Source organism: Hydra vulgaris, chromosome 07 (assembly GCF_038396675.1).
Source record: "Hydra vulgaris chromosome 07, alternate assembly HydraT2T_AEP".
Taxonomy (NCBI): domain Eukaryota; kingdom Metazoa; phylum Cnidaria; class Hydrozoa; order Anthoathecata; family Hydridae; genus Hydra; species Hydra vulgaris.
This window is the reverse complement of record NC_088926.1, coordinates 15,062,605-15,076,565: the sequence shown is the minus strand read 5'-3', so window position 1 is coordinate 15,076,565 and position 13,961 is coordinate 15,062,605. Positions and strand designations below refer to the sequence as shown.

General features: G+C 27.3%; 1 protein-coding gene across 1 annotated transcript; it reads right to left on the bottom strand.

Annotated features, from left to right (window-relative positions):
• Positions 1-10,111: 10,111 nt before the first annotated feature.
• LOC136082313 (uncharacterized) lies at positions 10,112-12,302 on the bottom strand. The gene is made up of 2 exons (XM_065801162.1): positions 10,759-12,302; positions 10,112-10,557 (listed from the first exon to the last, which is right to left on the bottom strand). Exons 1-2 carry the CDS (start codon positions 11,587-11,589, stop codon positions 10,204-10,206), a joined length of 1,185 nt encoding a protein of 394 aa, XP_065657234.1. The 5' UTR covers positions 11,590-12,302; the 3' UTR covers positions 10,112-10,203.
• Between the last annotated feature and the right edge of the window lie 1,659 nt (positions 12,303-13,961).

The following is a 13,961-nucleotide window of genomic DNA, read 5'->3' as shown; positions in this document are numbered from 1 at the left end:
ACTATAAAATAAGCTAAAATAAAAAATCTTAAAGTTCATCGATATTTTTAGTAGTTACCCACCTTCATTTTTGTAACTGATTTGAAGCTTAGGTGTCTACTATAAGATAGGTGTCTACTATGAATACTTAGGTGTCTAGCATAAAATTGATTTATTAAAAATCAGGTGCGGATATGTGCGGTTTCCAAAATTATAGATAAAAAACAATAGTTTTGCGTTATTTTGTTATTTTGTCAATTTTTTACTGAGAATTAAATTTGATAAACATGCATTCTATTATTGGTATTATTATTGGTTCTTGTAGATGAAATAAAAGGCCAAATATACTCTCTACGGCTATCTATAATAAACAAATGTTGTAAAAGAATACTAGTATTCTTTTACAACAATTGTTGTAACCATGAACTTTTTTTAATAATAATAGATGGAAAAGTGGCCCAGGTATTAACGGATACGCCTTTTGCGTCTAATATATGGAGCTACTCCAAGACGATGAACTAAAATGTCTGCTAGGCCCGAAAATGAAAGTTCATATCAATATGGACTGTCTACATTACATGCCTGGATTCAGTCTATGGAAATGATATTAAATATTTCCTATTATCTGTCTTTTTAAACATGGTCAGCTAAAAGTGCAGAAAAAAATAACAAAAGAAAAAAAGAGAAGACCTTGGTATGGAAACGTTTTCGTGAGCAGCTAGGGTTAATCATCGACAAACCTAATACTGCTAGGAGATTTTTTTACAATGCAAGTAGCTCTTCTGAAATCACTGGAGCAAATGAAAATTTGATTAAGCAACTTTACATAATTCTACACGCTCTCTCCTCAGGTGTTATGATAAATGCTGAAACTTTTGGTACATATGCTACAGAAGCTACCCACATTTATGTGAATAATTATACCTGGTACTATATGCTGTCTTCATTACACACAATTTTACTTCACGGAGAAAATATCATAAAACATTTTGCAGTACTGCCTATTGGTCAACTTTCAGAAGATGTGCAAAAATCCCGTATTAAAGATTATAAAAAATTTCGCCTTTGTCATGGTCATGCCAAGAAATGTTCTAGATTAGCTACAAATACGTATTCATACTCTTCTGTACACTTCCGATCCCTACATCACTAGTATTAGAAAACCGTACAGCAAAAATGTCCAAGAACTTGATGAAGATACTTTGCCTGTTTTTAAAGTCGACCTATATTTTATTCGATAATAACTCACTGTATAAAAATTGTTAATAATAAACTATTATGAATATTTCTATAATAAGCATTTTATAAACTCTTGAAAATATTCATGTAAATATAGAAATATATGCAAATTAGTTAACCACACGCAACAATTAAAAAATCAAATTATTTAGGTAATTAAGCCTAATATAAGGAAAATGTTTGTTAAAAAGTTTAAAAAGTACGTGATTGTTTTTTGTCTAGAGTTTAGCAGAAAGCTAATATATATTCCAATTAAATAAGCATTTTATGTATTTTTTGCCGTTTCGAATACTTCCAAATTTTTTCATATGATTAAAAAAACATGTTTAATTAAAAATAAAATAAAAAAATGAAAGTTTTGAATTTTTTGATTTTTACTTTCAAATTTTATATTTATATATTTTTTTTTTTCAAAATATTTCCTTAGAAGCGTCATATACTACTTTACATTTTTACAAAATTTCAATACTTAATCTTAAGTGTTGAAATTTTGTAAAAACGCTTCTTGCCTTCTAGCCTTTTAGCCATTATGAATGGCTGATCTCGTATCACAACCCGTAAACACGTGTTCAAAAAGAATGCTAATAATAATATGCTCTACTACACTATCAAGAATTTTTCAATGTGAAAGTAGTCTCATTTTTTCGCTTGGTTTTTTCTTAACAATAACTCACAAACCCAAAAATAATATCAAGGTATACCGATTCTCATTCAATCTCTCAGCGTTCGAAATTTATGACCATATAAAATTTGTAACCCTCTCAAATGGGGGTTCAAACTTTATTTGGTCATAATTTTTGAACGCAGAAATATTATAAAATGAAACTTATAATTTATCGATAAATTTAAATCTAGTTGAGAATAGTACAAAAAATAATTTACCAACTTGTTATTCTCTTTTTTGGGGCAGAGAGCAAAACTATTTAGGGTTTTTTGTTCCCAGGCTCTAATCATCGCAACTTTTTGCAAAGCATCCTTATTTGACATAAGTATAAACATATATATGTTTGAAGTTTGCTCCATGTCTGGAAGTTATTTCAAAGGATAAAAGTTGCAATTTTTACCCCTGAACCAACGCGTTGAATTTAATTTTATTAAAGTTACTTCAGACTCACCAGTAAACTTTAAAAGAAGAAGATCCCATCTCTTTACGCTAGTTCTAAAAGGCAAAAATATTTTAAAGGATGGTTAAAAAAAACTACTTCATGGTACCTATTAACGTTGTCATTCATGATCAAATTCAGTGAATTCATTATTCACATGTTTAGCATTAGTTTGAGTTTCTTTGTCTGAAGAAATGAAAAGTTTGAACTTTGTCTGAAGGCCAAAATATGCTCCACTCATTATAGAAGCTCCATTATACTCCTGACTATAACATTTTTTATAGGAATAATCATTTCTTTTAACATTTTAAACACTTGATACTTCATTTTATCTGCAGAATGACCCTTCAGTTCAAAAAATCCTCAACATGTTTCACTTATTTCAAAACTAATTGGTTCGGACTACCATCACAAACAATTTAAACATATCTTAACACAACACATAATTGATCTACTTTAAAAATTTCTTGCGTAGTGTCTAACATAAGAGAATAAAATGGTACTGATTTAATCTTGGTAAATGGTAATTTCTTTAATAATTTATGCCCCAAGTTTTGTTTTAATTAATTTTGTATAGTTGGACTTGAATATCTTAATAAACTAGAAGGCATGCCTTATATTTGTTTCTTTATTGTATCGTAGTATATAATATTTACTTGTTAGGGTAGGAACTATCAAATTTCATAAAATCAATTAAGTCGTTCTTAAGGTTGTTGTCATTTAGGTGGAAGTAAATTGTAAAACATTGTAATAACGGGTGATGCGGAAGTTATCGGACAAAATAAAAACGTCAATAACTTATTTATAAATAAAAAAACAAACTACTATTGCATTTTTTTAAAATAAAGCATTTATCTTTTAATAAAAATATATCATTTTTTATATGGAAAAACACCACTATCTGCAATTGATCTCAATTTTGCTCTGACGCCTTTCATATGCGACTGTAAAAAGTTTAAATCATATATATATATATATATATATATATATATATATATATATATATATATATATATATATATATATATATATATATATATATATATATATATATATATATATATATATATATATATATATATATGTTTCCTGAGCAACGCAATAGCAATAAATGTGAACATATTTTAAAGAAAAACACGATATTTTTTAATCTTGACACGTTTCGTAGTTAACATACTACATCTTCAAAAGATAAAATTACAATTTAAAACTCTCGATATAAATATAAAATCAAAATTTGAAGACATTACAGAGAAATATTAACAGACAAATCGAATTGTTACAAACCAATAAAAATTATAATTCAAATTATAATACCGTAATTAGCAAAAAAATAAAAAAAAAATCATAAGTAAATAAAAAACGACAACAACAACAAAAAAACTAGATAGACAAATTTATATTATAATGAACAGTTTGTTCATTTAAAGATGGGTTTTTCCATTTAATATGGAGTGCTTCTTTAATTTTGAATTTGTTTTTGTTAGAAGCAGTATCCAAAATTTTAAAACAATTATAGTTACTTAGATTTTTACAATTAACAGATGAAATTAAATGCTTATAAACATTAGATTGTTTGTCACTTGTAAGATGCTCATGAACCCTTATTGTTAAGTGTCTAGAGGTTCTTTTTCCATAGTAAATTTTAAGTTTTTATGTTGTTTATTAATTAATAGACATCTTAAGATGTGTAAAAAATTCCTGAGCTTCAAACTCTGAATTAAAAATAGCGATAATATCATCCACATAACGTTTATAGAAAATCGGTATGGAGGAAGGCAATTACTAACCCATTTTTGTTCGTGAAACCCAATAAAAATATTAGCTAAAATTGGCGCTAAAGGAGAACCCATGGCAACGCCATCTAATTGATCATAATATTTCCCGTTAAATAAGAAATGAGAACCGGATGTTGAGATTTGAAGTAACTTTTTAAAAAGAAAAAGAGTCACAGGTGGAATAAAATTTAGGTATATAAGGAGACAATAAATCAGAAAGATATTTGGCAAGTTTATAATTATATGTCCCGATTGTTGAAATAATTGGTCTAAAAGATGGTAGAGAAGAATTTTTACTGAGTTTGTGCATCTTTGGTAAAGCATAAATTCTTGCTGTTTGTGAACCAACAGGATAAATTTTATTGTAAACATCATTTTCAAAACAATTACGTTTTTTAAGTTTCCTAAGATACCCTTGTAAAGATTGTTCTCTTTTAATAGTTGGATCGTCTTTTAACTCCTTAAATTTAGTTTTATCACTTATAATATTAGTTAAAGATTTAATATAGTCAACCTTATTAAAAATAGTTATACCATTCCCTTTGTCTGGTTTTGTGACTATAATGCTTTCATTTTTCCTTAGTCTTTTCAATATTTTGTGTTTCCTTAGACTACCTTCAGATGGTGTGTATTTATATACATAACTGTTCGCTAAATGAGAAAGTTCGCTTTTAAGTTGAGGTTCCGAATCACTGCTTCTAAGTTGAGTGTCGAGAAACTATGCAATGCTATCAAACTGAGCGAAAACGTCCGTCTTTTTTATAAATATTGGTTTTAAAGCAAAATTAAAACCGTTGTTTAATAATTCTAGTTCATCCTGTTGTAAAGTGTATGATGACATATTATGAACAAAATAATTTTTGACATTATTTTGAAGAACTGCTCTTTCTTTGCCGTTTAAAATTTTTTTTTTAATAAAACTAGAATATTTAAAAATACAAATTTCATTCGAATGCTAAAATATAATATTATGGATTTCAAGCAAAACTAAATTAACTTTTGTGTAACTCACCCGTTATATATATATTTCAAGCAAAACTAAATTAACTTTTGTCCTCACCCGTTATATATATATTAATAATGATTATAAAAGATATTAATAATTAGAGATACAAACTATTTAAGTATAAATACTTAAATACTAATATATATATATATATATATATATATATATATATATATATATATATATATATATATATATATATATATATATATATATATATAAATATATATATATATATATATATATATACATATATAATAATAATAATAATAATAATAATAATAATAATAATAATAATAATAATAATAATAATAATAATAATAATAATAATTAGAGAAACATATATTTAAGTACGTATATTTAAATAGTATACATCTTTAATCATTTATTCGCAATATCTCCCAAGCTTCCCAAAAATTGATTTTAAAAAAGCGAAAAACATACGAAAAAAAAGTTATCTGGTTCCCTGAAAAAAAAAGAACGGAGGATCTATTTTATTAAGGGTCTATTTTCTTTTTAAGTCTGTAGTATATCAGTCCCCGCTTTAATACAGCTCTAATTATGGATATACGAGCTGTGCTGGATTAAGGAAAACTAGGGCCCTAGGCATTAAAACCAATTTTTGCATTAAAAAAGTTATTCGTATATTCATTAATTTAGATATTTACCAATGCACATAAGCCTTTTCCTCATAAATATAAAAAAATATGTGATAAACCTGGTATGAATTATTTTTTTAAACATACTACATTTTTTTACTTTTTAAATATATTTTAAATATGTTTCTTTACGTTTATAATTAGGACATTTTTACAAAAAAACTTATAAAGGATATCACAATTTACGAAATCGTCATTGTTATACTTTTAAATATTTTTTTTCCCTATAATTTTTATCTTTAAAACTATTTAATGTATTATCAAAATTGATCTCGCGAAGAATATCTGATTCGATAGACATCAAGCTCATCATGTCTAATCTCTCTTGAAGCATGATACTTCTTTGCTCATTTTTAATTCGTTTTATTTTTGAAAAAGTGTGCTCCGCAGAACAATTTAGAATCATAAGTGTTAAAAAAATGCGAAGAACAATTTCGACGTTCGGAAAAACTGGTGCAAGGTTGTCATGAACCAAAGTTTCGTAAAGTTCAGAATAAGAGAACTGAGTTTTTGTTACAAATTTTAATTTGACGTAGCTGTGATATTGCCTCAGTTCTGTATGAAAATCTTCTAAGTTGTTAGAATAAAAATCAACCAAATTAGAAACCTTCCGTCTTAGTCATTTTCCGAAAGTTCAAAGTTAGCCAAAAATAAAAAACATCTCCGCAACCTCTAAGTAAACTATGCTTCGCTTATTAATCTCTCTCTTAAGCCTATCAATAATTACTATGAACCCGTTGATACAAAAAGTCGAGCAGGTAATATCACGTACGGGGCATAAAGTTCTTTAGAAGTTCTTCTTTTTAATCAATACCTGGCGAGATTGATTTTGCTTTGTTTTCTTATTCAGAGCTTTCCTTGTCGATCGAAAACTAATTAAAATATTGCTCCACAATACGAGCATGAAAACAAATTCAAAAATTCCCATTTTATTTGAAATACATTCAGCTTCGTGTCTGGTTTTACTTTTTTGAGAGAGATCTTTAGCAATCTCATTCGTTTTTGATAATGATTTTAGTACTTTTACGTTGCCGATGTGTTGTTTTAAGACATCACAGATAATTCCCATTATCTGGAACACCAAAATACTCGTTTGTTCCGTGAAAAGGTAAACCTCATTTAAATAACGTTATGATGACTGGTATAAGACGTTTTAACACTTATACCAGTCATCACGTTTAGAAATGAAGTTGAACGGTGTAACTCACAACAGAGCTTTTTTTCCTCTGAAAATATGTCAACATGCATTCTCTGTGAAGAGATCCATTTTCATGTTGATTTATTTGAAAAATATTCTTCCAACCATTAATCTATTGCTAGTGAGTTTGTTTGATTTTTCTTAAGACATAAAAAGTTTACAAGGGAAACCGTACACACAACCAGTTGTTGGGGAATAAATGAGCAATTCTCGCAAAAATCTTTTGCCATCTGCTTTCTTCAACTCTCTATATTGTAAAATCTACGAGAGCGCTCTAACGGTCCAAAATGAAGAGTGCCAAACTTTTGTGGACCACGATTAATCCAAAAACTGACGTCATCTTAATTAAAATTGTCCCATTTTCCAGGATCGGTTGAACGACAGTCCTACTCAATAGTAGATTCATTTCCGCAAGTTAGAGGATCAGATCTAACTATGTGTTGCTCAAGATCATTCAAACAGCTATCATTCTGAGGGTTCAATTCATTTTGATGAGCAGTGGAATTGCTGCAGTCAAAATGATCAATTTTATCTGTTTGTGATTGAACCTCGAAATTTACAAACACTGCTATAAATACCCATTTCAAAATACTTAGAATTGATGAAACATACAATAAATAATAATTAATTTCTTACAATTTCATTACTACATCTGCGCAATAGAGAAGGGGGAACAGACTCTTGGAAAAATAAAGACAATTTCGGAATTTTCGCTTAATCAGCAGCATAATTTATTTTTTTTCCTCTGCTAGTTTTTTTTTTGTTTGACCCACTAAGGTAAAATCGTGGCATGGTTTAATCTATGATAATGCATAAATAAACAACTGTCAAATTTCATATTGAATTCAAAATTCATAATGAAAATGTTCCAATAAAATCCGACTTAATCAGAAAATTAGATACAAAAGATCATCATTTATATAAGCTTATTTGTGTAAACATGAAAAATGAAACTAGTACTTACCATTTTTAAAGAACCTGCAATGGATTATTGTTATAATTTAAATTACATTTAAGTTTTAGCTTGCAACCGCTGCAATCAACTTTTTGTGCGTTGTTTAAAAAATTGAACTAAGAAAAATAATAGAGAAGTCAAAACAAATTTCTAACAATACTAAGGATAAAATAAAAAAACAATTAACAAAAAATTATAATAGCAATAGCAGTAATAATAGCGAAGTAAATAAATTTCAAAGTGGTTATTAAAATCACTAGTTTGAAATTAATTTACGTAAAATTATTTATCAAAATATAAATAAATTTCAAAGTATACTTTGAATTTATTTACTTCGCTTTTCCTAAACATTCTGGAAGTTTTTAATCTCTACTGATGAGAGCGAAAAAAATATAAAGATACGCTGCTTAATTGCAGGATCACCTTGCACAGAAATATTTTAAGTATCTGTATAAAGTAGAATAATAAATAAAATAAAAATGTTTAAACCGCATGATTAATTAATTCACAATAAAAATTATATTGAAATTTTATTCAAATTAAAAAAACGTTTTTAAATATTTGGGGGCCCCTAATTTTATGGGCCCCCCTAATTTTATGGGGTCCCTAGACCATGGCCTAGGGGATAATCCAGCACTGTATACGAGAGTAGTTTATGATTTTTTTTAAAGAACTTTCTTGTCTGATGTACCATTATGAATAAATTTGTTGGGTGACACTTTAGAAGATATGGACTTTTTTACTTTTAAAATTTTTAGATAAGCTTTTTTTAAAAGTTTTTGTACTTTAATTTAAGTTTATACGCGATAAGATCAACTATATATTTTGTCCTAAAGATACAATATCAGATGAAAATAAAAATATTATCTATATTGTAATATGTGAGATAAATTTTTTATTAACTAATTTTCTCTACTAATTCTAAAAAGTAATAATTTGTTACATTCCTGGAATTAGTTGACAAAACATTTCATGAAAAGTTGTTAATGAGCTTCTCTTGCAGACTAGGTTTGAATAAGGAAAGAAAAGTAGTGGGTTACAAGACAGGTAATAATGTATATGTTGTATACAGAAAAAAAAAGTCATTAAGTACGAGTTTTTCTGTTGTTGTGTCGTAAAATCTTTCAAAAAACGTTGCCAGTGCATTTCCATTTCTGTGCGTGTTTTTTTCTTTTTCTTAGTTTTTACAATTAGAAGCTAAGTCTTCATGAAATATGCATAATTATGATTATCTTAAATAACAATTACATAAAAAAAATTTTTTTTGTTGCATTTTAGGTTATCTGAAATGTTGAAGTATATATACAAGTATACATTTTGTATACTTTTTTGTTAATATTGCAATAGTTTGACTAGTATACAATAATTTTCTAAACGCTATACTCCAGCTATAAATATTTGATGACTGCATTTCTCATTGAAAGTATATTAAATATGAGTTGTAAGGGTATAGCATTTCGCTTGAAATACTCACAAGTAATTTATTTTCATAAAAGAGTAAAAATTTTTCAAAAAACACAAAAAAACACAAATCTGCACCCTACATCACCAAATTTTTTGAAACTTGGCACAAATGTTTAGAGATATATATTAGCAAAGACTGTAAAATTTTTTCATAAAATTCCTATTCGTTTATAACTTAATGCAACTTGAAGTTTTCTTGATTTTGACTGAAAAATGAGGGGGGGGAAAGTGCCGAAAGTTATTCCATTTACTTTTACCCTTATAAGGTGCTTGTAGTAATGCTACAGTTCTGAAATTTTGTACCAAAAGAGTTTAAAACCTGTTTAATCCAAAAAATATAGGCTTTTATCTGTCAAAAGAAAACAATGTACTTTATTTTACCATCCATAAAATACACTCAATAATGCCGATACAAAAGGGCATTGACAATTATAGCTATAAAAAAAGTCTGACTGATAGAAAACAAATTTAATTTTGATTTTCTTAAAGATAAGATGAACATCTATTTTTCGAACCAATTTTATTTTGGCCTTACATTTACTTAAGGAATTATTGATGATTGATGTGGACACAAAACTTTGTGATATTTATTAAACCAGACACTCAATCCCAACCTTTTACCAATCAATCAAATCAGAAATTTACAGTTTAGTTACTTTTTTTATTTATTTATTTTCATGTTATTTAAAATTGTAAAAGGTATAAAAAAATATAAAAAAGAAATACTCAATTTTAGTGATTTTATACATGCTTTACATTCACATTATTTACAAGTTGTACACATAAGCATAAGGTCTAAGTATGGATAAGACATAATAATCTCTATTTCCTTAGGAAAACAATTTTTTTAAAGTCGTCTTTGGCTAAATAGTAGCAAAGCCCTGTTTTTGTTATTGGTACCTCAACTTTGCAAATGATGTGGACATCTGGAATCCAGCATTGGCTATCTATTGGTGGCCATTTAAACAACCGTGCAGGACCATTCGGACACATAAATTTTACAAGCACGTCTTTTTCTTTCAGATTAATATCTTCAATGACTCCTATCCACCACTTTTGTTCATAGGAAACACAGGCAAAATCACCTGGTACTAGGTTTACAGTTGTTATCTGGACGTTTCTAAAGTCATGAATTAAAGCAAATTCTTCATCAACACTGCATAGCTTTGTGCCTACCTAGCAAAATAATAACATATGCATTTATTCATTTTTGTTAAACATGTTTTATTAAATGCATTGAAAGGAAATTGCGAGCCCAAACTAAAATATAAATATTTTTGACAATGATCTGCTCAAATCAAAAATCTATTTGATCAACAAAAGTTATGCATGTTTTTTAAAAGATAGTAAAAGGTATATTAAACATATATTTTTTACCTTTTGATGGCCAAGTGGTACAAATTGATGGTAACTACGTGTTCCAGGTATTGTTGTTGCAGTATCCAATCGTTCTTTAAGAGTGTTTCTCACCAAAAATAAATCTTCTGATGAGATATATATGAAATGTACACCTTCAATGTTTTCATGACAATATTTATACATTGCTTGTGGAGATAGAATATAATTACCCATATCTCTTTGCAAGCTTGCTAGTGTTGCTAAACGTTTGACTGTACCACCTATCCCATCACAAGGTTGTTTACCGTGGCTAGTTGCAAAAAAGTTCCATTTAGCAGAAAATCTAAAATCTTCAAGATGGAAACAAAGATTTAAAATATTTTTGCAATTCTTATATTGACCTGCACACCCATCAGAAAAGTATTCAATATTTTTTATTTGAGGCAGATTTGTTTTTATATCATTGCTAACAACATCAATAATTTTATATACCATGTTCACATCATGGATCATATCATCCGAAATAATACAATAAGATTTGTGCTTGAGAATACCTTCTTTTTTGAAATAAATAATCACAGGATGAAGTGTACATTGTAAATTTGTCCAATGAAAGCTTTGCACTTCATCTTGAACTACAAATTTATAGTTTTCCGAAAAATCACCTAAAAATAATGCTGTTACCTCATTCATATTTTCTTTTCTTGATCTCAGGTATGATGCTTGACTTTTTGCTAAATAAGAATGTGGTGCGAGTTTTTCCATTTTTCTACATACTAATTCGATGTATTCAAACACTGGCTCTTTATTATGTGTCAAGTTTGACCTATCTGTTGTTGCATAATAGCAAACGTTTTTGCATGTAAACATTTTTCGTTATGCTTACATAATCCTTCTTACCAGGCATTATACGGCTATGTTCATCATCTTCATAAAAAGTCTTGACCAGTTGAACTGTTACATCAGGAAGAACTTTTCCTAGTTTTGGATTAGGCATGGTTAAAATACCTTTTTCTAATGCCAACTTATGTGCAGTTCGAGCTACATAGTTTGTTACATGTAATGTTTCAGAAACCTTTTTTATTGACCAGTCTGTTGGAGCAAGTGTCGTCAGTTGTATTTTTTTAGATATTGCTGTAGACTCTGCAATTTTGTTAGTTAGTAATACCATCATGTTATCAAACAAGTTTGCTTTTTCAATATACTCGTTAACAAAATTTGACTGCTCTTCAAAACTTTCTTCTGATATATTAAGGGAAGTGGCTACCTTTTTTTTAATGGAGGTTGTTAATGCTGTCAATTTTCGTTTACCTTCTCTGATTTTACCTGACTTATGCAATCCTTTGACCTTAATAGGAGATACTCCAGCAAATGTAAAGTGTGTATCCACACCTTTTTTATTTTGAATGGACGTTTCACTAACAATATCAAATCTTCATCATTTTTATTTTCACTTGTACTCTTTGATAAACGTTTCATAACTTTACTTCGACAGGTTGGACACAATTTCTTTCCAGGTGTAAGATTTAAACCTATAGTTTCTGCTTCTAACACAGTATGCATTGTAATCATACGTAGTGATGCTGAAAAAAAAGAGTAATTACATTACTTAAATAACGTTATTTATACTATGTTATTATATTACTATAAAATTAATTATATTTTTAATTATGATAATTGTTAAAAAAACTTATAAACAATTTATTAAGAATGATATTATTAATGAAATATAAATATATAAATTTTTACCTTTACACACCTTTTGGTGAGTCAGAAATGGATTACAACAACTTTTCTGATTACCCTCATATCTTACAACTAACATATCATAATGATGTGTGCATATGCTAGTGATTTGTTCTTTTTTCATATTTGTTCATTTTACAAGTAGTTTTTTAAAATTGCTGTCAATATCTTCAATCAGATTTCTTACTTGGGTATATGACTGTTTATAACAAGCTCCATAATTATTTACAAAGCAGCAATTTATTTTGTTATCCATATAAAACTATAATGAGTAATCACAGTCTAAACACTTAAAAACAAGAAATCTTAAATACTATGTCCTACCAAGTAAATCACACTTAAACACAAACAATATGTCCACTATAAAAATTTAAGTTGTATTTATAAGGAACATATTGCTTGAAGAAATAGCTATTTGTTCTAATAGACATGTTTTAAATGCCTAAGTACCTACTAATTATTGTCAATTCTCTACCAACTATTTACAAAAATTTTGTGTGAAATTAAAATATAACCAAATATAATTTTATTTAGCTATATAACTTAACATGGTTATATTTATTAGAAATTTGTTTAATTACTTTAATTAATTTCATTTTATTACTTTTTTTTTATTGATGAGATAATTACTATTTGATTACAATAAAACAATTAAGAATAAAAGGTTATATAATATTGTTTAACTTAATGACATAACTATTATGTAACAAAAATGAAATAACTATTATGTAATCAAAATAACAACTAACAAATTTATAAATTTACAAAATGTTGAACTATGTTTTGTAATAACTTTGTAAATAATTTAATCATATATACTGTTTTTTTTAATCAACTAACTCTAATAATTATAGTCAGTTGATTTAAAAAAACATAATTATATAATTAATTTATAGATTATGATTAATTAGACCAATTTAATTTAAAAATAAAATTAATTGTATTTAGTTCAATATCAAAATACATTTGCGAACTTTTTTTTTTTTACAAAATTTTTTTAGAAAAATTGAAAAACCAAAACATTAATAACTTCTCGACAAAACATAAGGCCAATAAAAATTTGATTCGCAAAGTAGATATATGTCAAATATTTAAGAAAATCAAAACCAAAAGTTTTTTCCATCAGTCAGATTTTTTCTAGAGCTATACTTGTAAATGTCCTTTTTTATTGTTTTTAGTAAGTGCGTTTTGTGGATCTAACAATAAACTATATTCTATTGTTTTGACAGATACGAGACTATGATCTTCAGATTCAGCTGATTTTAAACTCCTTTGGTACCAAATTTTAGATTCGCAACATTACCATAAGCTTGTTAAAAGGATAATGGTAAACTAACCTATTTCCAACACTTTTCCCCCCTCATTTTTCAGTTAAAAACTAACTAACTTCAAGTTGCTGTAACTCTTAAAGGGATGAGAATTTTTTGAAAAAAATTTACATTCTTTCCTAACTTATATCTTTAAACCTTTTTGCCAAATTTCAGCGAATTCGGTGA